Source organism: Perissodus microlepis, chromosome 11 (assembly GCF_051167445.1).
Source record: "Perissodus microlepis isolate ML-2025 ecotype Zambia chromosome 11, ASM5116744v1, whole genome shotgun sequence".
NCBI classification, from domain to species: Eukaryota; Metazoa; Chordata; class Actinopteri; order Cichliformes; family Cichlidae; genus Perissodus; species Perissodus microlepis.
In genome coordinates, this window is record NC_140471.1 from 29,711,911 (window position 1) to 29,736,340 (window position 24,430).

Below are 24,430 nucleotides of genomic sequence, written 5' to 3' on the forward strand. Positions count from 1 at the left end.
TGTTGGATTCTAGCCTACAGGAAGATTTTATACATATTCAACTAAACATGTGACAACCAAAAGAGAGCTGAACACTGTCCCTGTCGTTCTATAACGAGTAAAAAAGACAGGCATGTAAAATGAAATGTTATTGTTCTAAAGCAATAATTTGGCTTTCAAGGTTCTGTAAAAATGTGTAAAAAGTTAATAAATTCAGGCGCTAACTGAGTTGTGTGGAAAAGGCTAATAAGATGTTAATAATGTTTACCAAAAACAAACTTGACCATTAAAATATTTCAGTTTAGCTTTAACCTTTACTAGTGATAAGTAGGAGTATATTTACACCAGTGAAAATGTCATTGTGATGTGGAAATAAATGTATGGATGAGGGGCACTGTGCAAGCAAATAAGTTCAAAAAGACAAAAAGACAGAATGTCTAGAAGTTATTGTTTATTTTGGAACTGGAACTGTACCGCAGTGTATTATATATTTTCATGAATGGAAAAACCTTTATTCTTTGAGATCAGCCAAATACAAACACAACTATCTGCTTATCTAAACAGATTTATGCCATTTTACCACCAGTTATTCATTTTACATGTGTAAAACATGCACTAAGTCAACTCTGGTCTAGTTAAATGAAATAACTCACTAACAGAAACACTAGCTGTCTGTCGTTTCTTTGAATAGTAGCTCGACAAGTAATTCTACCCTTCTGCTATTATTGATTCCCACTAGTCAGTACAATCAGATTAGCAAACAATCAATAAATGCTTTGACTTTCAAATGACATTCTTTGTTCTTTCATCGTGCCGTTCCCTCATGCAAAAGCCCCCAATCTTTTTCCACAGCATGCACACTAATTGACTGAAACCTTTAAACAATTAGGAATGAGGAAAACGTGAAACACGGCAAGTGCTCAGTATGTTTGTAGACAGAATTGGCACATTGGTGGTTAGTGTCACTAAGGAGCGCACCAAGGCACAACTTTGGTTTTAAAGAAAACACACTTTTGACTAACACTACATCTAAAACTTCACACATTTTTATGCTGGTTCCTCTCCAGATGACCACAATTCAGCTTCAGCTTCCGACTCCTCAGAATGAACCAACTCCCCCTCGCTAACATTTCTACCCAACACCTGCTTTACTTGTTTATCCATTTGTTCCTGCTCGCTCTTAGTAGTGAGCGCTGACTCAATATCCACCCTGGACTTGCCGTTAAAGGCATTCTGGTTTTTTGTAATCTCCCAGACTAGGTTGTCAACAAATCCCAGATTCTCATTAGTTTGCTCAGCTGCTTCATTGCAGGCATCAGCTGGTTCACAGGTGGCACCGCTCTCTAAAGAGGACACCCAGAAGTCACTCTTTATGCCAGAGGAAAAGAGACCATTGAGCCCATTGTTTGCTGGATCATTTGCCTTAAAAATACCATTTTCATCAGCTGTACTTTCATTGGGAATCTCAAGGGGCTCCTCCTGGTGTATAACATCACCCTCGTTTGTGGTTTCTGGCACTTTTTGACATTTATCATCATGTTCAATCTCATCCCTGGCTTCAGAATCCTCTCTTGGGTCTCCTAGAACTTCCCATTCAGCTTCAGGAAGCTCCTGGCAATCTTTATCACTCTCATCTTGTTCTTGAGACTGACCGATAACTTCAAGAGGGAAAGCATCTTTTACCTCATCCTGAGCTGCCATATCCTGCACATTTTCCTCATCTGTTGTCACGAGTAACACAGAATTTGGATCCACTGAGTTGTTGATTTCTTCCATCTCAGGACTGCTCATAAATTTGCTAAATCCAGATTGATCTTCTGCTACATCAGCATGCATCACCATGGACACATTAGGCCCACCCTCTTCTTCTTTTTTCTCTGGGGTATCTTTCACTTCTTGATCTTCATAGTGGATGTCCTCTACATCCACAGTGTCTATGTGATGCGTCATATCCGCCAAATCACTGACACTTGGGTTTTCAGAAGTTTGATCTATAATTGTAGTGGAAGATACAAGTTCATGGTTCACCTTTGTTCCAGTCTCACAGTAAGACATGTCCTCTTCTTCCTCTGTTATCTCACGGTCAGACTCGTCATTCGTGTATAGCAGTTGGTCACCGTCTTGCTGCTGCGCAAAGTGAGCACTATAGCTGTCTGTGCACAGATTTTCTAATTCCTGCTCCACAAGTTTGTCCGTTTCCAACTCTTCGTCATAGGCTACATTTGCAGGTACCATGTGTTCTGTTAGTTCTTCAGTTTCTTCATCTGAATGTCCCTCACGGCCATCTCTGATCCCTTCTTCTGCACTTTCTTTATCATTCACCTGGATAACGCGCTCACTTACAGTTGTACCGTCATCATCATCCCCATCTTTGATATGAGTGTAACTCAGATTATATTCATCATCCATTGTTTCTCCCTCAACTTCTTCACACAGATCTTCCATTGTTCCAAATTTCTTTGCCTTGCTTTCACTCCACGTTCCAGTTCCTGTCTCTCCGAACTTTTTTTCCTGCTCACCTTCACTGGACTCACTCTCATCCATGTGTGACGCCTGAGTGTTGGCATCAGTCTCATCGCTTTTGTATCGGATCAGAGGACGAGTATCAGCCAGAGTGTTATCCTGAGCATAACTGTCACCCTCCACCTCAGTCTTCCAAGACATGGAAACATTTTGAGAGTCTTCTTCATCATCATCATCTCCTTCATTATCAGGAGGTGGAACGAGTTCTTGCTCTAATGCAGCGTGCTCTTGGTCATCTGCTTGCTTGTCAGTCAGGGAAGAAGTCATAATGTTGCCTTGCTGTACAACTGTAGCAAAATCCTGCATAATGCTTCCTTTCTGCTCATTCACTTGTTCTCTTGCTGATATGTCCTCCTCTGGTTCAGCATGTTGTCCTTTTACTTCATCATTTGTAATGCAATCGTCTTTCTTTACATCAGTCTTCCTCTCTATTACACTATCCCATGTATCCATCTCTTCTCCATCAGGGTATAATTTATCTTCGACATCCATTTGGTTTGTCTCTATCATAGAACAACTTATTTCTTGTTTTATTTCAGTTGGATCGACATCATTTGTAACATTTTCATCTAAATTTTTATCAACAGCTTGGTTAAAAACGCATTGAGATTCTGGGCTGCTAGGCCTTGATTCGGGTGTCGGTTCGAGCACTGCCTCTGTTTCAGAATCTGAACTCTCTTCTTGAATATGCCCTGTATCTTTGCCTGTACACACTTCCCTTACACATGCATCAAGTGGATCCTGTTGCTTATATTGCTCTTCAGCTTCCCCTAACAAAGCTACATCCTCATCAGACTCATCTGGGAAACTGCTGGGCTCTTCTTTCAAATTTGCATGATATGGTGTATATCTGGGTGCTGTAAACTGGTGATGGCCAACTTCATCATTAAAGGATTGCTCAGTGCTGAGGGTAGATTCAACCTGACAACTGACAACTGACTCAACAATTGGCCTTTCATCAGAGCATTTAACATCAACATCGTTCCAGTCTGCTTCCTCGTCCCCTGATGGTGCTTTAGCATTAGTTTCTGGCTCATTAGGAGGCGACAAAGGCTCAGCATACGTGACTTTTTCACAAACTTCCTGTGGTCTGAAATTTTCAACAGCTCCATCCTGCATTATTTTTGGATAAGGGGTTTCCCATGTTTCTGCCTTTCTTGCATCAGGACATTTCTCTGAAGTCTTTGGTGTTTCATTTGACATTACAGGTTTTCTACTTAAAAATAGAGTGGTAGACATTACTGTTGGTTCTGCTATGCTGCGAATTGATGAGAGAGAAGTGGTTTTGCGGCTAGCAGACAGCTGAGTCTGGTAATTCTTTTTAACCCCTTGAGAACTGAAAACTGCATCTGTGGAAGACAAGAGCGCAGCTCATGAATACACAATGACCTTAGCTACTGTAATAATAATGATGTACAACAATCATTTCAACACGTGTCATTTAAATGTTACTAACCTAATCCTTTAATCCTGACAGTTTTTCTACATGCTGAGGTATCTCCACAAAACATTAGTCAGTGTGTGTAATTTTCTGAGGAAAACTGGCATCTACAATGCGTTATTAAATGTGTATTGAGTATGTGTATTGTGTGTTGTCAACCGGGTTTGGACACTAATGGGGAGATATTGATCGCAGTTTCCTTTCTCTGCTGTCTAAGTTACTGGAAAGCAAAGCCATATGGCTCAATAACCTTTGGGGACTGTCATAGGTGGCTTGCATTACAAGACCCAAAGTGCCTACCTCAGCCCTTTTAGTCAAGGTCCCCCACACCAGCACCAGTCTCCAGTGAGACTAACGCGATTACAACTGAATCAAACATGTCTCCCTCTCTGAGGAGCCTTTACTTAGAATAATTTCAGCTATACTTTGAGAAAGGATGAGTTTTAAAGTAGTAAGAAGAGTGGACAAAAGCAAGAGGATTAATGTGACATGCTGTGGTTCTAAACAAGCCAGAGGTAAAATCAGTGGTGATTATGCTGCGGGTGTGTTAATACAGTTTACTTTAATTACCTGTGATCGAAATGTTTCTTGGCTGATTTAACACAGACACATCTCCCCTCAGGCTTTCACCATCCAGCAAAGCTCTGTGGAGATAGACAACGAGACACAATTACGTCCTGAGGTTCCAGGATAAGATTTGGAGGATGCAAACATGATGCTGCACATTGAGCTGTGGGTGGGAAGAGGAGCGAAGGGAGACTCTAGCTGTTCTCAAGCAGAAAGAAAAGACTGAGGTCTGTTGTTATGGTAATGAAGGAAAGGCAGTGCCATTGAGGAGCCATCTGCAGTGCACAAACCTCCTCACATACACAACAACAGAGGGGACTCTCATGAACACACATACGATGACAGCAGATTTTACAAGCAGCCCATGCAGCACTAATACAACTGTTTCCATTCTCATGTTTGGATCACTGTTGTTTCCATTCCAACACATACTTAAATAACTAGCTCTATTACAAAATAATTTCTTCTTTTTGGCATAGAATCACAATTGAACATGGTATAAATGACATTCAGATTTGTCCTCTAGTAATGTCCTGTCTCCATCTGCTCCCCTATGCTGTAATTCTAGACTCCCATAGCTGAGAAATTGGTAGCTTCTCACTAAAGGGTGAGGGTCAATATTTTGAGGGTGGGGTGGGGACGTGGGCTATAGAGCTTCATAATGGATAAGTTACTCAGTTCAAGGCAACAGAGGCTGCTGCTTCAAAGAAATGACCTTCCAGACAGGCTGCTCCCTCCACGGGCATCTTTTTCTTTGTCAGTTACTCTAACTACTGGAAGAGACAACATATACCCTGTTACTGAGCTTCTAAGTGGGTTAAATTAATCATGCAACTCATAGTTTACATGGTAAACTGAGCTAATAGCTAAGCTGTATGCATGTGGAGTTTGAGTCAGTTTGCAATTCAAAACCTATTTAAGTAAATCTTTAAATCATATTTTTTCCACGTCAGTTTGGTTCATTCTTAGAGTTTTGCAGGAAAGCAAAAACACTGATTGTTTTATGCATTAATAACCAATTTACAGACAAAGACTCTTTCTGAAAACTGATTTTGGAAATATGATAATTTAGCCATTTAGTGAGATTCTTCGAACACCTATCAAAAACACATGAAGCTGCACTTGCCTCTAAGCAAGTCAAAATCAACTGCAAGGTGCAGCCCCAACTGTCTGACATCAAGCAGCTCAGTGTTTCAGATCACCCTACCTGGTGAAGCAATATAGTTTTTACATTGCACTGTAAAGCGCTGATGTTATATAACAGCAACCCGAATACAGGACGTCTAAGTCAATGCACAGGCCGACTTCTTTAAATAGAAAACGTATGCAGATCAGTCTAATGTTTCATTTTAAATCACAAAGAGCATGAAGCATCTTTAGCCACAGATAATACAGAAGGAAGGGGGGCTGGCAGACACAGCATTAGACAGTCTCTTTATTAATAAATAAAACAGAAGACCTTCTGCAAACTGTGTGAACCTCATGCAATAGTGGCATTGCGAAATCAGGTAGTACTGCTGATGAAATAATGACTCACAATAAATTTGACAGAGATAAATATGATAATTTTGTAACCACTAATCTTATATTCTGTTACTGAAGCACATAAGACAAACTTTATTTCACTTTGAAAGATACTCCATGTGCAAAGAAACCCATTTTTTTTGATACATTACACACTCATGAAAAAAATAGTAAAAGAAATTCTAAGGTAAAGTACACTTTAGCTTCTACTTCTACTATCAGGTAGAAAAATAAGTGTTAAAGGTGCTTTAGAATTGACAGTGCAACAGGCAGTTCAGTGTACCTGTATGTTGCTACTTCGAGACCTAGAGACATTTTCAGCTGCATCAGGCCTTGGTTCTCCATTATGATATGATCGATCTGTTGACCAAGCTCATGCTTCTCCACCTCTAAGGCCTCCAAGTGCTCCTGCCAAAACAGGAAGCAGAAGAGGAAAAGGAAGAGGTTAAAAAAAGCATTGGAAAAGAATTCAGTGTTGTGCTATATTAAGCAGGAATAAATCTCCTTGTTCTTTTGCTTGTTATATGTGGTGGGTTGTTTACAGGCTTTTATTATTACTGCATCTAAGTTATTCAACCTGTTTTACTTATCACACTAGCGCGCTTTTAGATTTACACACTGTTACAAGCAATATAACTGCCTGCTAGTGATCTGGGACCTCAGTGGGAGAAAAAGAAATGCCATAAAAAGTATTTAGTGTGGGTGCTTCACCCCTCAGACCTAACTGTGACCCAGAACTAATCCCATCAACCCCAGCCTATAAATATGTAGCCCCCAGTTGCTTTCATAACCAAATGTGTTCATTTCATCAGCATATAAAATGTGGATGCCAAGGGAGCAAAATCCCTTGGGGGGGGGGGGGGGGGGGGAACGGACGGACTCATAAATGCTCCCGAAAGCCTTTAGTGGAGCTTCTTGCGTATTTTGCTGGAGGCCTTGAATAGTTCCAGGAAAATCTATATTCAAATAAAATGTATCTAGTATTCTTGTTCTTTTTACTGAGTATTTGATCTCTTAGGACATGGCTAGTCAAATGTAGTGACAGTAGATATCCACAGACTTTATTTTGTCCAGCTGTCACGAGTCTGCCAATTATCGCATGTTCAAATTCCACTGTGGTTTGTCCATTTGTTATTTTAGACTGTGACATTAACCACAATGACTTATTGCATATTTCACAACCAACACCGAATGATTTTGTTGGCATTCTTTTCCAACCAGTCAGAAGTTGCCTAATGTGTGAATATGCGGAACAATTTTCAGTTTCAAAGGGTAATAATTGGATTGAATATCATGTACATTCAACTATTGCAACTGTTGTAATAACTGTTGCATCCCAACATGTATGGATTGTTTCACTCACCTGGAGCTGCTGCATCTCTTGGCTGTATTTGTCTGTCTGCTGGGCAACAGTTTTCTCCAGATGCTGTCTGATTTCCTGAGCTGAGCTGATCTCCTTCTCCAGGGCTTGGAGCTTCAGCTGGCTCTCACGTTTCTCCTGGCCCACTTGGGTCAAACGGCTCCTGGCCTGGTTAAGTGACTCCTCTAACCGAGTTAGCTGGTCCTGATAGGCCTCTGCTGCCTCCTGCCATGCTCTGGTGGCACTCTGAGAGTATTCATGTCCCAGCTGAAGGAGATTCGGTGTATGGTTGCCCTTTTGAGAAAATGTGTAAGATAATGTAGCTCTAGAATGGGTCAGTGTGGCTTCCAGGTGGGCTACATCCTCCCCATGTGTTTGGATCAGGAGTCTCATCTCATGCTCCAGCTGGTTGACCTTCTCTCTAAGCCAAATCTGTGCCCTCTGTTCCTCCTCCAACTCCTTCCTGCTTTGCTCCAGCTTTGTCTTGGCCTTCACTTTTTCTTCAGCCTCCCTCTGTCTCCACAAGTCCAGCGCTTGAAGTTCCTCAGTCAACTTGCCAACTTCCAGCTCTGTGAGGACCCTATCTCTCCAGACTGCATCTACTTCCAGTCTTGCCTGCCGCAACTCTTCCTCCAGGCTTCTTCTGTGTGTCAAAGCACCTTGATTATTGTGTCTCATAGCTTGTATCTCCTTTGCAAGCAGCATGTTTTCCTCCTCTAGGAGTTTAACTCGGTTCAGGTAGGTCCCGAGTCGTCGATTTAGGTTCAGCATCTGCTGCTTCTCTTCACCCAGGTGGTTAGTGTGGGTGGTCCTTTGTAAACTGTGGAGCTCCATGTCAGTGTTAAAAAGAAGAGATATGACAAACTGAATCCTCACTCAAAGGTATGCTGATTAGAAATTGGCAACTGACTATATCCCTGTATCCAGGCCTGAGACAGCGTGTGTGTGCGTGAGAGTGAGGCTTCTGGGAGACCCCTGAAATGTGACTGCCTGCAAGAGGGTTTCCTTTCATACTAGGCTTAATGAAGGGGCCGGGCACATGGACAAAAGGGGAGGGGGATGGAGAGGGAGGAGACTCAAGGCTGGAAAGGGAGAGGAGGGAAGAGGACAGGAAGATGGATGGAATGACTAAGTGGGATGAAGGAAAGCAGATATGCAATGAGATAGAGGGTTGGAGTAGCAGGGGTGGATATAGCAGTGAAAGGGCAGAGAGAGAAGCAGTGATCTAATTTATAAAATTAACTCTTTCACCACTGGCACTTTTTTCCAGCTGAATTTGAGCTGAGCCATGGAACCTTCCATACTTCCCTCTCCTCTGTATCCCACTTTATTAGGAATTTAAAGCTTAGAAGGACTCAGTGTCAATACGTTTTTAGTTTAGACTTCACAGTATTAAGCAGACTGAAACAAGTGATCTTGAAAAACCTAACCAACAGTTAATACACATTTTTCTTTAAATAAATCTGACTAAATTCACAGTGACGTATATGAATCGTTAACCCTGATAATGCAAAAATAATATGAGCTTATGACATCCATAACCTTATTATGGAACAAGGAAGATCAAAGATAAAATGTGTGTGTAAGCAAAAGTTGAATCAAGCTTTGGTTTGGTAACTATGAACTTCTACAGCTACAAAATAGTGAGAGCCTGTCACCATCTACAAGAAATCATAATTAGGCCGATGCCAGAAAAAAATTTCTTGGGCCGAACCACAGGAAGAAACATATATTGTCTATGGGCCAAGTTGGAAAAAAACCTCCTAATAACAGCACAGAGGGACAATAAATTGAATTGTTTTGCTTCACAGTTTATATAAAATCAACATTTAAAGTCTAAGGTACACATTAGGTACCTGTTCACAACATATTCACCGCTCACAGTAATAGTATTATCTTTTCATCATACTGTAAAGTGTTTGAGGTTCTTCCAGCCAGACATGTATGCAAATTACATTCAAAGCCAAAAGCAGAAGTTGGTGTTACAAACAGACTTAACATAACTCAGGAAACAACAACTTCTCTCATGTATGCCCTGTGGTTCAAATACAATACTCTTCTCTGTCTACGAGTCACAAAAAACCAAACAGAAAGACTGTAAGGATGGCAGAGGACGAGGTTAACTACGCATCAGTTGTATTTAAATCTAACCAACAACAAAGATCAGAAGGTAAGTTAAGCCTTTCAAATGCACTGCGTAAAGAAAAAGAGATTGATCAACTCAGCGTATTTATGTAATCTTTTCAGTATAATGGATGTGAAGACACACTATTATTTTCACTTCCCATTTAAGCAACCTCCACCAAAGATTACAATGTGACCAAAAAAAGAAAAAATATTTCAGAAGAATGTAATGAAGCATATCTAAAGGTTTTTAAGGCAGTTGATCCTTTCTTCCTCTTCGGCAATAGTTATAAGACGGGGGGCGGGGGGACGACACTGAATGAGAACTCACATGCATTAAGATATTGTAATGTTAAGTCCAAATAATGAAATAAGCACAATAAGCACTAGAATGCCCTGTTATTTAATAACTTGTGATTACAAATTCATTTTTAAACCTTTCAGTTGAAAAGGAGGAAACAGTGTATGACGAAGTAAAGGTGCAAAATCAGGCAACAGAACAAACTCCTGTCACAAATGGTGAGTAGTCAAATGAAAACCCATGCAACTGAAAACATTTCTTTTGCAATATTTTATTTTAATTTTTCAATATAGAAAACCCCATCAACAAACAAATAAATACAGCTCAGGTGCTAAGGCAAGGCAAGAAGACAAGAAATAGCACAGTAATAATAAAAACTACCAGTATCCATAGTAAATCAAATATCATGCATTTGTAACAAACAGAGAAACCACAGCGCCATGACACATGTTCATATAACCAGGGCTTTCCCAAGGTAATTAAAAAACAGAGTCCAGGATTTTGAGAAAACATTTACTGCAGAAGTTTGTAGGTATCGAATATTTTCCATTTGTATGACTGATAGCATGTCATTGAGCCAGACATTGAAGGAGGGAGGAACATCGGACTTCCATTCCTTTAGGATAAGTCTTTTCGCAACCATCATTCCAAGATCGACTGGTACCCGCGTAGTTGCAGGAATAGTTCTGGAATGTATGCAACCAAAAACTGCAAGATGAAGATTCCGTAAGCTTTAGAGTACCAATCAAATAATCTTGACCAGAAATTAGTCAATGAGGGACAATGCCATAAAGCATGAGCCAGTATTCTATCTGATATTTTACATCTGTCACATATGGGGGAAGTTGAAGAATACATTTTGTGTAGTCGAACCTTGGAGTAGTGTAGCTGATGGACAACTTTAAATTGTATTAATTGATGTCTGCTGTTAAAAGGGCAGGAATTAATTTTGGATAAGCACTTGTCCCACATTGATTCCAATATTTCTATACCCAGTTCATCCCTCCAAGCATCTCTTATCCTCGTAGTCCACGCCTCAACACTGTCATCAAACAAATGTACAATTGTAGAAATCAGATGTTTGGAATAAGGAGGGCTCAGGAGCACATTAAAAAAGTTGTGTTAATTTGGACAAAATGCCTAAGCTGATTAAATGATGGGAATGTCTGGTGCCAGTAGGTCAGCACTTGTACATTTGCAGCCCAATAATAATGTTTGAATATTGGTAAACTCAGACCTCCCTTCAATTTGGATTTATGTAGATGTAGTTTTGAGATTCTAGGATTCTTGTTGTTACATATGTAAGAAGTGATAATCAAGTCCAACTCCTTAAAGAATGAGGAAGTGTCAGCCTATTTGTCTGACAAACCTGAGATATTGAGGTAGCATTAAGTGCTTATGAAGTGCATTATTAGAAGCTAACTATTCTGTGTTTTTAAAGTCTAAAAACAAGTGCTTTTAACAGTTTGATTGCCTCATATGAATTACAGAAAATTTTCAAGATAGCCTCATCAAAACCTTTGCGATTTGTATTTTTCTGCTGTCAGACAGTGAGACAAAAGGAAACAAAAACAAACAAAACAAAACAAAATTGTAACTTTGAATAAAACTTAAATTATTCAGAAAGCTAAAACTATATATTTCTATCTGTTGTTTAGCCCCTGCAGAATTCTTGCCCGACAAGAAATCAAACAGCAGGTGTCGCCACTATCAGCAGTTGGCTTGTTGTTTGGGCATGCTTTGTATAATTTTGGTGTTGGGCATCATAGAAGTCGGTGTCTACCGTAAGTATGAAAACATTCATACATCAGTCACACTTATGGTACTTTCTCTTTCTGATTTTGCAGATCTGTTAGCAAGAAATTTCACAGAAAATTATGCTAAACAATATTTTACAATTTATGTTTAATTTAATTTAATGTTTCAAAATTTATCTAAAGATACAATTATCCCAAACAAAGCTGTTATTTGACATTGGAAATGTTCTATAGTAACATAATTGGTTTTAAGGTGAGGTGATACACAAGGAAATACAACAGCAGTCATAGGGGAAGTCTCTGTGCTGTAACTGATGACACAACCAATGTAAGATTAGATAAGATAAGATAACCTTTATTAGTCCCACACGTGGGAAATTTGTTTTGTCACAGCAGGAAGTGGACAGTGCAAAAGTTATGAGGCAAAAATTAGGATACAATAAGAATAAATACAGTACACAACTGTACAGAATAGAATAAAAATAAAATACTATATACAGTAGAATAAAATAAAATAAATATACAATAAGATAAAAATAGAATACAAATACAAATGCTATATACAACTGAGTAAAAATACAACGATGACAGAAAAGATTATTGCACTTAGTGTTATTGCACATGTGTGGATGTGTGTGTTTGATCAGTTAAAGTCTTTATTGTGGAGTCTGACAGCAGTGGGGAGGAAAGACCTGCGAAATCTCTCCGTCCCACACCGTGGGTGCCGCAGTCTCCCACTGAAGGAGCTGCTCAGTGCTGTCACAGTCTGCTGCATGGGGTGGGAGATGTTGTCCAACAGTGATGACAGCTTAGCCACCATTCTCCTGTCACTCACCACCTCCACTGGGTCCAGAGGGCATCCTAGAACAGAGCTGGCCCTTCGGATCAGCCTGTTCAGTCTCTTCCTGTCCCCGGCAGAGATACTGCCGCCCCAGCAGACCACACCGTAAAAGATAGCAGAAGCCACCACAGAGTCATAGAAGGTCTTCAGGAGTGGGCCCTCCACTCCAAACGACCTGAGTCTCCGCAGCAGGTACAGCCTGCTCTGCCCTTTCCTGTAGAGGGTGTCTGAGTTATGAGTCCAGTCCAGTCTGTTGTTCAGATGAACACCAAGGTACCTGTAGCTGTCCACAGCCTCAATGTCCATACCTTGGATGTTCAGTGGTTGCAGTGGAGAATGCTTGTGCCTGCGGAAGTCTACCACCAGTTCCTTGGTTTTACTGGCGTTGATCTGGAGGTAGTTCAGCTGGCACCAGTCCACAAAGTCTTGGGTCAGTCCTCTGTACTCCTTGTCGTCCCCATCAGTGATGAGGCCGACTATTGCAGAGTCATCAGAGAACTTCTGCAGGAAGCACTGGGTGGAATTGTGGGAGAAGTCTGCAGTGTAGATGGTGAAGAGGAACGGAGCCAGAACCGTTCCCTGTGGGGCCCCCGTACTGCAGACGACCCTGTCCGACACACAGCCCTGAGTCCTCACATACTGTGGTCGGTCGGTGAGGTAGTCCAAAATCCAGGTAGTGAGGTGATGGTCCACTCCAGAGTTCTCCAGCTTGTCCTTCAGAACCGAGGGAAGAATAGTGTTGAAGGCACTGGAGAAATCAAAGAACATGATTCTCACAGTGCTTCCAGCGGTCTCCAGGTGAGCGAGGGAACAATGTAGGAGGTGAATGACGGCATCATCCGCTCCAATGCCAGGCTGGTAGGCAAACTGAAGTGGGTCCAGTGATGAGCTTATTAGGCGCCGAAGCTGAGCCAGGACCAACCGCTCCAGGGTCTTCATCAGGTGGGATGTCAGAGCCACCGGCCTGTAGCTGTTGAGGTCCTTGGGGCGTGAAGTCTTTGGCACTGGTACAACACAGGAGGTTTTCCAGAGCTGTGGGACTCTTCCCAGCCTCAGGCTCAGGTTGAAGAGGTGCTCCATCACCCCACACAGTTGGTCCGCGCAGGACCTGACGACCCTCGAGCTGATGCCATCTGGGCCCGCTGCCTTCTTGCCATTAATCCTCCTCAGTTCCCTCCTAACCTGGGTGGTTGAGAGAGACAGGCTGGAGCCTTGTGTTGAGTGTGTATTGGATGCTGTTGTTGGGGGTGGGGAGGAGTGAGCAGGGTGAATAGAGGAGGTGTGAAGTGTCTGAGGTGTCAGAGGTGGAACAGCAGCAGTGGACTCTGCATTTAAAAAATGAATTCCCAACAAAAATGCATTTTATACTTTTTATTATCTGAGTGGATTTAATTCATACTAAAAGATTTAAATAAATCTAAAAAAGACTAAACTAAAAACGTTTAATTAGAACAGAAGAGGAAATACTTTAAACAGTAGTAAAATGATAATAAATGAATAAATAAATAAATTGAGATCCACCATATTCTAAAAAACTAATTTTAATTTTGCAGATGTCACATTAATTTATGAGAATGATGAAACTGAGCTGAACCAACTGAAAGAAAACCAAACAACTTTAAATGCTGTCAATTGTAACCTGACAAAACTCAACAACAAACTCAGCTCAGACAATGAAGATTTGAAGAGGAACCAAACCAAGCTCACACTCCAGATGAACAACCTGACTCAAGCCTTTAATGTCTTAGAAAAACAGGTGACAAACCTGACAAAAGAAAACCAGAAACTTAAAGAGAAAAATGAGGAGCTGAAGACTCAGAATAAGGACCTGGAGGCAGAGAAGAAAAACCTAACAGAACAAATAGGAAACCTGACGACATCATCGAATGAGCACAATGTTAGTCGAGCTCAGTGGAGCATTGATGCCTACTGTCCCCAAGAAAATAACAGTATGTTCCAATTACATTACCTACAATAATGCTAAATTTAACAGCAATATGCAGTGATGTTTATTAATTGATCTCCATCCTTGCAGAGAGAAAGTGTAACGCTTGTCAGAAGGGCTGGGAATTAAATTCCAGCTGCTATGCAACTAATAATGCTAACCAAGGTGAATGGAAAACCTGGGAAGAAGCTCGAAAAGACTGCAGAGGAAAGATTTCAGATTTGGCTGTTGCAATTAATGAAGAAGAAACGGTAATGACAGCACAGAGAGACTCTTTATTACAGACTTAGTTAAATAGATCTGAACTCAGTCAGTGGTTTAAGCAAAGTATGTAAATATCTCTGATCATTTTCCCTCTGTTCTCAGAAAATTATTCGTGAAAAGAGTTGGCAAAATAATGAAAACACAGGATACTGGATTGGCCTGAGAGTTGAAGATGGGAAATGGAAGTGGCTGGATGGAAGGGATCTGACTAATAAGTAAGAGACAATTACAATATTTGCCAAATTTGGAATAAATTAGTTACAATGTACAAGTGTCCATCAACCTTGAGCAAATTTGTTACTTTCCTCAGCTCCTGGATCGACCAGTCATCTCCTTCTGGTGGTCACTGTGCAATCTCTCTCCAAAACCAAGGATTTAAATCAGTGAGCTGTGACGAGAAGAACCGATGGATCTGCAAGAAGAAAGCTTTGTCTGTTTGAATGCTGCAAAGTAAATACTTCAGAAGACTACTGGATATTCAGAAACTACTATATTAATATTGATGTTAATATCAATAAAAAATATTAATGTAATTTATAAATAGAATATTAAAATGTGAAGACTGATTTATGATTTTTGTATAGTTTTAATGCCAAGACAATCTTGCGGGTCCTTGTTTTCAGTTACCATCTGTAACCTTGTTAAAATGTGTTTGATTCCTAAAATTAATTCTGGAAAACGAGTTGAAGTTTTACTGAAGCACATCTGATCTATTAAAAGCCTGGAGGTTATAAATAAATGGTTTAACATGTGACCCATCTGCAATTGAGCAGGTAACAACCCCGAACCAAAGAACCAAGGTCACCCACAGTAATAACAGACACAAGCGTTGATTCAATAAATGTCCTCACATCTAACCAAACACAATATCATACCTCTCACTGTATCATACACATGCCTGTATGTGTAGACTAGGCTCAAGAAAGTGAGATGCGATGGGAATAATGGAAATTCTTTTCAAACACAAAATAATAGAAAAAATATTGTTTATTGAGGTGCATGTGAATTTACTATGTTTTTTATAGAAAAAAAGAGCAGTCACCTCCAGTGTCTAATTTAATCTCTCCAAAAGTTGATTCTGTTCATCTCGACTAATTTAATCTAATCTAATTCCTTTAATTATAGCTTTATGTATTCTTTTCTTCCATTGCAGTGTTTGTTTTTGCAGCTGACAAACCAGCAGGAACTGAACATGTTAACATGTGAATTCAATTAATGCTAAGAGGAATTAAAGCACTTTTGAAAGCATACGAGGGTCCAAACCATTTAAGGTAGATGAGTGATTCCCAAAAGTGTGGGCCGGGGCCCCCTGGTGGGCTGCCAAAGTACTGCAGATGGGCCACAGTAAAAGCAGAAATTCAGTTTGAAATAACTCACAAGCATGTACAGTTATACATTTATATACATTTATTTATTTATGTAAAAGTAAATTAAAACTGCTAATATCAGGTGTTTGGTTTATGATGTTACTCATTATTCTGACCTAAATTTAATGTTCTTTCATTGAAGTTTGTGTGATATGGCTAGATAACATTAACAACTGATAACCAACAGCCTGTGTTGTTTATGTTTTTGAATAAACTTTTCAGGAAAATACATCACTTTCTTTCTTTCGATTAGAACCGAAGAATACAATGTGACCAAAAAATGAAAAAAGATTTCAGAAGAATGTAATGAAGCATATTTAAAGGTTTTTAAGGCAGTTGATCCTTTCTTCCTCTTAGGCAATAGTTATAAGACAGGGGGAAAAACATGGATTAAAGATATTGTAATGTTAAGTCCAAATAATGAAATAAGCATTAGAATGTCCTGTTATTTGATAACCTTTTTACCTTTATTGGATTATGGTGACGTGCTTTTTATGAATGCACCTGCCCACTGCCTAAAGAGGTTGGATACTGTGTACCATTGTGCTTTACGTTTTATTACTGGCTATGGAAATCATGTACATCATTGTTCTTTGTATGCTGCTGCTAAATGTCCATCTTTGCATATTCGCAGACTCTCCCATTGGTTGATCTTTATCTATAAATCTCTCCTTGGGCTGGTTCCATCTTATTTATGTGTTTATATGTGTAAAAACCACAACCAATACAACCTTCGTTCGAACAAAATCATACAATTGATTGTCCCAAAAATCAGAACAGAATTGGGGAAAAGGGCTTTTAAATACGCTGCCCCTGCTTCCTGGAATAATCTGCAGAAGGAACTGAAATTATCAGAATTGGTTAACTTGGGAGAGTTTAAGTCTGTCTTAAAGGAACGAGAGAACAGCTCTTTTACTCAGTGTGATTGTTTTTAATGTACTCTTAATTTGATCTGTTATTGTATATTTTACACATGTTTGTATGGGATATTGTATTTGTTTTAAATGTTATATACCTATGTGGTATGTGACTTTTGTTGCCATGATGCCAGGTCTCTCTTGGAAATGAGATTTTTAATCTCAATGAGATTTTTTACCTGGATAAATAAAGGATTAATAACTTGTGATTACTAATTCATTTTTAAACCTTTCAGTTAAAAAGGAAGAAACAGTGTATGATGAAGTAAAGGTGCAAAATAAGGCAACAGAACAAACTCCTGTCACAAATGGTGAGTAGTCAAATGAAAAACATGAAAGCATTTCTTCTTTTTTCCCCGGCTGGTTCTTTTGCCATCAGAATTGTTGTCTAAAGGCCAAGAAAGATGCCCAATGGATTTACTCTACCAAGTGGACCATCACCTTGCCATATTGGTCCATTCGATTGACCTTTGTTTTTATTGTTTATTTATTTTATTTTCAGTTGTTACATATGGGACAGACATGACTGGGGGAAAGGAAAGGGAGAAAGAAAGAGAGGGAGGGAGGGAGGGAAAGAAAAACAGCGGGGAAGAGGATCGGTGAAAAATGGCACAAAAAAAAGTTGGGGGGGGGGGCCAAAAAAATAAAAAATAAAAATATATATATATATATTTAAATATATCACCTGGATCACCTGTTGAGAAAAAAAAAAGAGAAAACAAGCAAAAAAGAGAGCAAGATAATAAACAACATCATTGCAATAATCTATGTGTATATAACAGTAAATACTAAATATTGAATATTATTGTGCAGCACGTAAGATCAACAGCGCACAGTGTGCTTTGAGGTAGCAGCCAAAAAAGGGTGTAGTTTGTATCTGTGAGCACCCGTGTGTACACCTGTAAGCATGGGCGTGCTTGTATTCAAAAGGTTCCTTCATGTAACCCTCTGCTAGAGGGTGTGGGGAGCCATAGCCCCGTCCTCCAGGGCACGAAGCAGGTATGGAGGAGATCCAGGCTCCAGACATCCAGAGACCCCCAGAGCACAAGAGACCAAGGAAGACCAACGGAGGGGCAACCGTGCCACTCTCCCGGAAAGAGCTGAGGAGAGCCCCAGATGAGGGATCACCAGCAGCCAGGGAGCAGAAGCCAGAGGGGGTTGCAGTCACGTGCCCGTGAGCTCCGCCGGCAGCAAGCTGTGCCAGAGTGACCGAGCCCCAGGCCCAGAGGCCGAGAGCACCCCACCCCCCGAAGTGGCCTGACCGAGCCACAGGCGCCAGGCCCCGACAAGCAGCCACCGGGAGTGAGCTGGTGCATACCTGAGCGCCCAGCCCCGAACACCAAGAACCACCAATGCACCAATGTCTGAGGGCATCAGCCACTGGCAGGGGGAGTGGCGATGTTAGTTGTGATGTGATGTTGTGGTGATGTCAGTTATTTAATTTGTCCAATTACTTTTAAACTTGGGTCAAAAATGCTTGTTATGGAAAATGTAACAATAACCTGCAACACACCCAGTGCCATTGCAATGTGGAGAGAGCATCCCAGTGAAACACTAGGACCATCTCTGAATTGTGGCCACCGCCCTTACATCTTATATACAGAGACACAGACAAAGAACATTCCACAAACTCTTCCATGTTGGCCCCTCTCACAGGGGGGCTTATACCTTCTCCCTCACAGAGAGAATTATGACCTTGTTTTCAGCTTGGCCGTCACCTAAGGATATACATCCCCGATAAGGAGGAGTCCCACTATCTATTTAACATCTCCCATTACAATGGCCTCACTGTGTTAACATTCCACATGCATGCAAACTGGTGACAGGAGTGCTCTTACTATGGTAAAGTGAGAAAGTGATATTACTATAACTAATGTGATATGTTAAAATATGTGATTAATACATGAGAAAAGAAATTTGCCTCCACATGCTTTAGTTCCTCAAATTGTTATGCAATCTTTTTGTTCAACCCACTGATTAAAGCTGGAAGTCTGCACATCAACTGCATCTGGGTTGTTTCATTTAAAATTCACTGTGATAATGTACAGAACTAAAATGAGAAAAAAAAGTTTGGACTTAACTGCATTTCTATCTGTTTAGCCCCTGCAGAATTCTTGTCTGACAAGAAATCAAACAGCAGATGTCGCCACTATCAGCAGTTGGCTTGTTGTTTGGGCACGCTTTGTATAATTTTGGTGTTGGGCATCATAGCAGTCGGTGTCTATCGTAAGTATGAAAACATCCATGCATTAACTCAGTCTTAGACATAAATAACAGCACTTTAGATGAATTATATTAGTCACAAGAAAATGTTGTTAAACAATGTTTAACAACATTTTGTTCAAGAAACAAATAAGACTAATTTCTTGATTAATATATTTTTGACCATTTAAAAAATACTTGTGATTTTTCAGTTTTAACTTTTTTCTTTTTAGGTGCAAATTCCCCCAAAAAATATGCAAACCAAGAAATGATCCCAAACAAAGCAGTTTGTGCAATTTTACATTGTAAATATTCTATAATAACATTGAATACAGTGGTTTTAATGTGATACACAAGGAAACATAACAGTAGTCATTAGGGCAGTCCTTATGCTGTGACTGCTGACACAACCAGTCTGCAGCTACATTACCAAAAGAATCCCCAACAAAAATGCACTTTTATACTTTTAATAACATTTTCATAAAATTAGAACCTCTATTGCATTGTGGGAATTTTCATCTCCTTTACCCATTAAGGAAATATTAGACCAACTATAGAATTGTGGGTTTTATTCATATTAAAAGATTTTGTCATAAAATCTAAGAAAAAAAAGGTAGCTAGTAAAAAAAGTTTAATTAGAACAGAAGAGAAAATACTTTAAGCAGTGGTAAAATTATAAAAACAAAATGTGAAAATGAAAACTGCATCATTACCATGTCTTGAAAGCTAATTTTAACTTCGCAGATGTCACATCAATTCATGAGATTGATGAAACTGAGCTGAACCAACTGAAAGAAAACCAAACAACTTTAAATGCTGTCAATCGTAACCTGACAAAACTCAACAACAAACTCAGCTCAGACAATGAAGACTTGAAGAGGAACCAAACCAAGCTCACACTCCAGATGAACAACCTGACTCAAGTCATCACTGTCTTAGAGAAAAATGTGACAAACCTGACTGCAGAAAACTGGAACCTTAGAGGGAAAATTGAGGAGCTGGAGGCAGAGAAGAAAAACCTAACAGACCAAATACAAAACATGACAACATCATGGAATGAGCTCAGTGTTAGTCGAGCTCAATGGAGCATTGATGCCTACTGTCCCAAAGAAAATAACAGTATGTTCCAAATATATCATGTACAAAAATACCAAATTTAACAGAAATATGCAGTTATGTTTATTAACTGAGCTCTATCCTTGCAGACAGAGCATGTAAGCCTTGTCAGAAGGGATGGGATCATGTTGAGTCCAGCTGCTATGCAGTTAATAATCCTGACCGAGATCAATGGAAAACCTGGGAAGAAGCTCGAGAAAACTGCAGAGGAAAGAGTTCAGATTTACCTGTTGTTATTAATGAAGAAGAAAAGGTACTGAGAAAACTGTGGGACACTTTATTACAGACTTCATGAAAATAAAAATGTAATTTCTTTAGCTTGAAAGCTTTCTTAGAGCAAATTGTCTAAATATCTCTGACAACTTCCTCTTTGTCCTCAGAAAACTGTCAGTGAAAAGAGTTGGAAATATGGTGGAAACAAAGGATACTGGATTGGTCTGAGAGTTGAAGATGGGAAATGGAAGTGGCTGGATGGAAGGAATCTGACTAATAGGTAAGAGACACTTTGAATCAATAGAAATTTCAAGTATTTCCAAAATCTGTGATAAATCAATTACAGTGTACCAGTGTCCATCAGCCTTGAGCAGATTTGTTGTTTTCCTCAGCTCCTGGATCGACCTGCTGTCTCCTTCTGATGGTCACTGTGCAATCTCTGTACAAGACGAAGGATTTAAATCAGTGAGCTGTAATGAGAAGAACCGATGGATCTGCAAAAAGAAAGCTGTAGTTGTTTGACCATCCATTCATCCATTCTCTGCCACTTATCCTTTTCACGGTCGCAGGGAGGCTGGAGCCTATCCCAGCTGTCTTGAGGCGAGAGGCAGGGTACACCCTGGACAGGTCGCCAGTCTGTTGCAGGGTAACACATAGACAACCATTTGCACTCACATTCACACCTATGGGCAATTTAGAGTTTCCAATTAACCTATCCCCACTAACTGCATGTCTTTGGACTACTGGAGAAAGCTGGAGTACCCGGAGCGAATCCACGCCATCATGCGGAGAACATGCAAACTCCACACAGAAAGACTGATGGTGGAACAGAACTCAGGACCTTCTTGCTGTGAGGCAACGGTGCTAACATGGTGGATAATGAACACAGGTCAAAAGGGTCAACACACTACCAGTCCACTCTCCTTGACGCTTCCACAAAATTCAGACAGAATCCACACATTCCCAAATCCAAACTAGAATCACCTCACTACTCCGTGTCAGGCAATCTCCACACAAACCTGGTCACAGGGACAGACAGGTAAGAATTTCTTAGCAAACAGTTTTCACAGCAACAAGAATAGAAGCCAGGCTTCGCTAAGTGTTTCACTGGGTGATATCTGATCTTCTGCTACTTTCTTATGAAGCTGCCTGCACAGGATCATCAGAAGAAGTTGCATGATTGTGACCAGGTGTGTGAGCTAGAAGGTGCAAAACCAGCCATGTCCTCACAATGCACACTTGCCGCCGCGCACACACATACAGACGTATTTGCCAGAAGCAAGAACTCTGAAGCTCAGAATGGTTATTAGAAAAATCTGATCCACATAAACTCCATCATGTTCCACTCATCCCAATTTTTCTAAAAATGTCTGAAAAACCAGTTATTTATTAGCTTGCTAGCTATTCCTAAATGTGCCACATGTTTTGAATGTGCAGAAAAGAATTTTTTCTGAGGTTGGGAATATTTATTTAAAAGCTTTTCTAATTTAAATCATTCAAAACAGAAATCTTGCTTTTAGACTGAGAACTTAATCTTAAACAAAAGTGTTCACCGGAAGGCACATTATACAGACAAAAATGACTATCCACCACAAATCTAATATCTGTCTAAATCTTATGTGTGAGTTCTGGGGCAATTCTAGGTTCAAACCTTTAGAGGAGGCTCAGCTCCCAGTCATGATGTCATGCATGCATGCCTTGTAATTAATATTAATTGAACATGCTGCCTGCAAATGTCATCAACTCTTTCTACATTTGCAAACCACAATTCAATTGGATAAATATTACAATGTTACTTTCAAAAGCAACCTAATTAGTTGGATGACCTATTGTAGTGTCGAAGAATAACTCAGAGTGAATAATCAGAGATTTCAATCTAATCCATCCATTTTAGGATGGAGACTTTAGTTATCAAATCCAAAGCAAAGGCTCAGTCGTTAAAGAAGTTAAAGAACTATTTGTGACAGATAAGAAACATGTACAACATTATTTTAGTCTCTTAACCACATAGAGGCAGTTCATCATCAGACACTGGAAAATCACCTGTCCATGGACCTGCACAAGGAGCAAACTGGTAATAATGTATTAGTATTGTATTGTATCTTTATTTCAGACATATACAGAAAAAACAATATATAGAAATACACATATTTGCATTTACATGTACAAATATGAATATATATGTAAATACACACGTATATGCTCAGACAAAACAAAGAGAAATAAAATAAATAAAATAAAACAAAGTCTAAATGATATCAAATTACAATTATTAAGTCTGAAATGGAGTAGGAAGAAGTATATACATACTTATTAATCCCTACCCCATGCTCAACATTCTATTGAATCCCACTTTTCACTGTTACCCCTAATTCCTTCATTACTTACCCCACACAATAAACAAGGAATGAAGGAAATGTATAAACATAGCTACAGTGATAGATATAATTTTGATGCAATTTAGCATAGTTATATATACAATGGGTCATCAACTTTATCAGTTTCATATTCTTCCAAAAGCAATTATGAACTGACTAATGCTTGAACATTGCTGTAGGTCCACAGGAAAACTGTTCCACAGTTTTACCCCACAAATGGTAATACAAAAGGTTTTAACCTTTGTCCATGCTTTAAGAGTCTTCAGATTTAATTTTCCCCTCAATTCACAGTCCCCTTCTCTGTCAAAAAACATCATCTGTACATTTCCTGGTAACATATTGTATCTGGCTTTGTACATAATTTTTTACAGTTTTATATTTTATAAGATTCATAATCTTCAAAATTTTTAATTTCAAGAACAGAATATTAGTGTGGTCTCTAAATCCTGCTTTAGTAATCATCCTGATGGCTTTTTTCTGAATTTTACATAATGGTTGAAGTGAAGTTTTGTATGTATTTCCCCAGATTTCTGTATTCAGTATTTCACAGTATTCCAAATATGGCAGTATAAGTGAACAGTAAAGTACCCGGAGTGATTTGGAAGGCAAACAATGTTTAACTTTACTCAGTACACAGATGCTTCTTTACAGTTTAGCTTGTATTTGCTGTATGTGAGGTTTCCAGCAGATTGTGTTGTCTATTATCACACCCAGAAATTTTGTATGAGAAACTTGCTCTACTTCAACGTTATTTATCAACAATTTTGCTCCAGCATCTTTTTTTTTCAATTTCCAAATAACATAAATGTAGTTTTATTCAAATTTAGTGATAACTTGTTTCTGTCAAACCATGTTTTCAGTTTAATCATTTCTTGTGTGACAATTTCCAAAAGCTGCTGTGAATTCTCTCCAGCACAAAAAATATTTGTATCATCTGCAAATAAAATAAACTGTAATATATCAGATGTTTTACATATATCATTGATGTAGAGGATAAACAGCTTTGGTCCCAATACTGATCCCTGTGGAACTCCACAAACAATGTCCAGGCACTCTGATTGATATTCACCAGGCTTCACAAATTGTTGCCTGTCTCTCAAATAACTCCTGATTCACTCTAGCACCACTCCTCTAATGCCATTGTGCTCCAGTTTATCAAGTAATATTTCATGATTAATTGTGTCAAAAGCTTTTTTTTTTAGGTAAATGAAAACACCAACTGTGCATTGTCTTTGATCTATAGTATTGGTGATATTTTCAATAAGTTCAATTAATGCCATGGATGTTGATCTGTTTGGTCTGATACCATACTGACTGTCCATTATTATTTTATATTTATCTATAAATTTGTCAAGTCTATTAATGAAAATTTTTTCCAGTATTTTTGAAAGTTGTGAAAGTAGAGAAACAGGCCTGTAATTTGTGAATTGGTGTCTATCTCCATTTTTAAACAGTGGTATTACTTTAGCTGTTTTATGTTTTATGTTTATGTTATGTTATTTTATATTTCTCCTTTCATTATTCCCTTGTGGAGTTACCCTCTGTTCACTAGAGATCCAGTGTCTATGGCTCGGGGATGTTTTAAAATCACAACAATAGCACACTAAAAAG

The 24,430-nt window shown here is 39.3% G+C and overlaps 3 protein-coding genes across 3 annotated transcripts; 2 read left to right on the top strand and 1 right to left on the bottom strand.

Moving 5' to 3' along the window:
• Positions 1-413: 413 nt before the first annotated feature.
• Positions 414-8,405, bottom strand: nes (nestin). Its single transcript, XM_084944792.1, has 4 exons — positions 7,398-8,405; positions 6,318-6,442; positions 4,514-4,587; positions 414-3,851 (listed from the first exon to the last, which is right to left on the bottom strand). Exons 1-4 carry the CDS (start codon positions 8,226-8,228, stop codon positions 1,027-1,029), a joined length of 3,855 nt encoding a protein of 1,284 aa, XP_084800918.1. The 5' UTR covers positions 8,229-8,405; the 3' UTR covers positions 414-1,026.
• A 988-nt stretch (positions 8,406-9,393) lies between these two features.
• Positions 9,394-15,178, top strand: LOC146378168 (uncharacterized). The gene is made up of 7 exons (XM_084944918.1): positions 9,394-9,564; positions 9,963-10,037; positions 11,478-11,603; positions 13,971-14,366; positions 14,453-14,613; positions 14,729-14,841; positions 14,937-15,178. The coding sequence occupies exons 1-7, from the start codon at positions 9,498-9,500 to the stop codon at positions 15,064-15,066; spliced, it is 1,068 nt and encodes a 355-aa protein (XP_084801044.1). The 5' UTR covers positions 9,394-9,497; the 3' UTR covers positions 15,067-15,178.
• Positions 15,179-16,569: 1,391 nt separating this feature from the next.
• LOC146378169 (uncharacterized) lies at positions 16,570-20,963 on the top strand. Its single transcript, XM_084942650.1, has 7 exons — positions 16,570-16,588; positions 17,147-17,221; positions 19,011-19,136; positions 19,857-20,231; positions 20,318-20,481; positions 20,609-20,721; positions 20,834-20,963. Exons 1-7 carry the CDS (start codon positions 16,570-16,572, stop codon positions 20,961-20,963), a joined length of 1,002 nt encoding a protein of 333 aa, XP_084798776.1.
• The last annotated feature ends 3,467 nt before the right edge of the window (positions 20,964-24,430 follow it).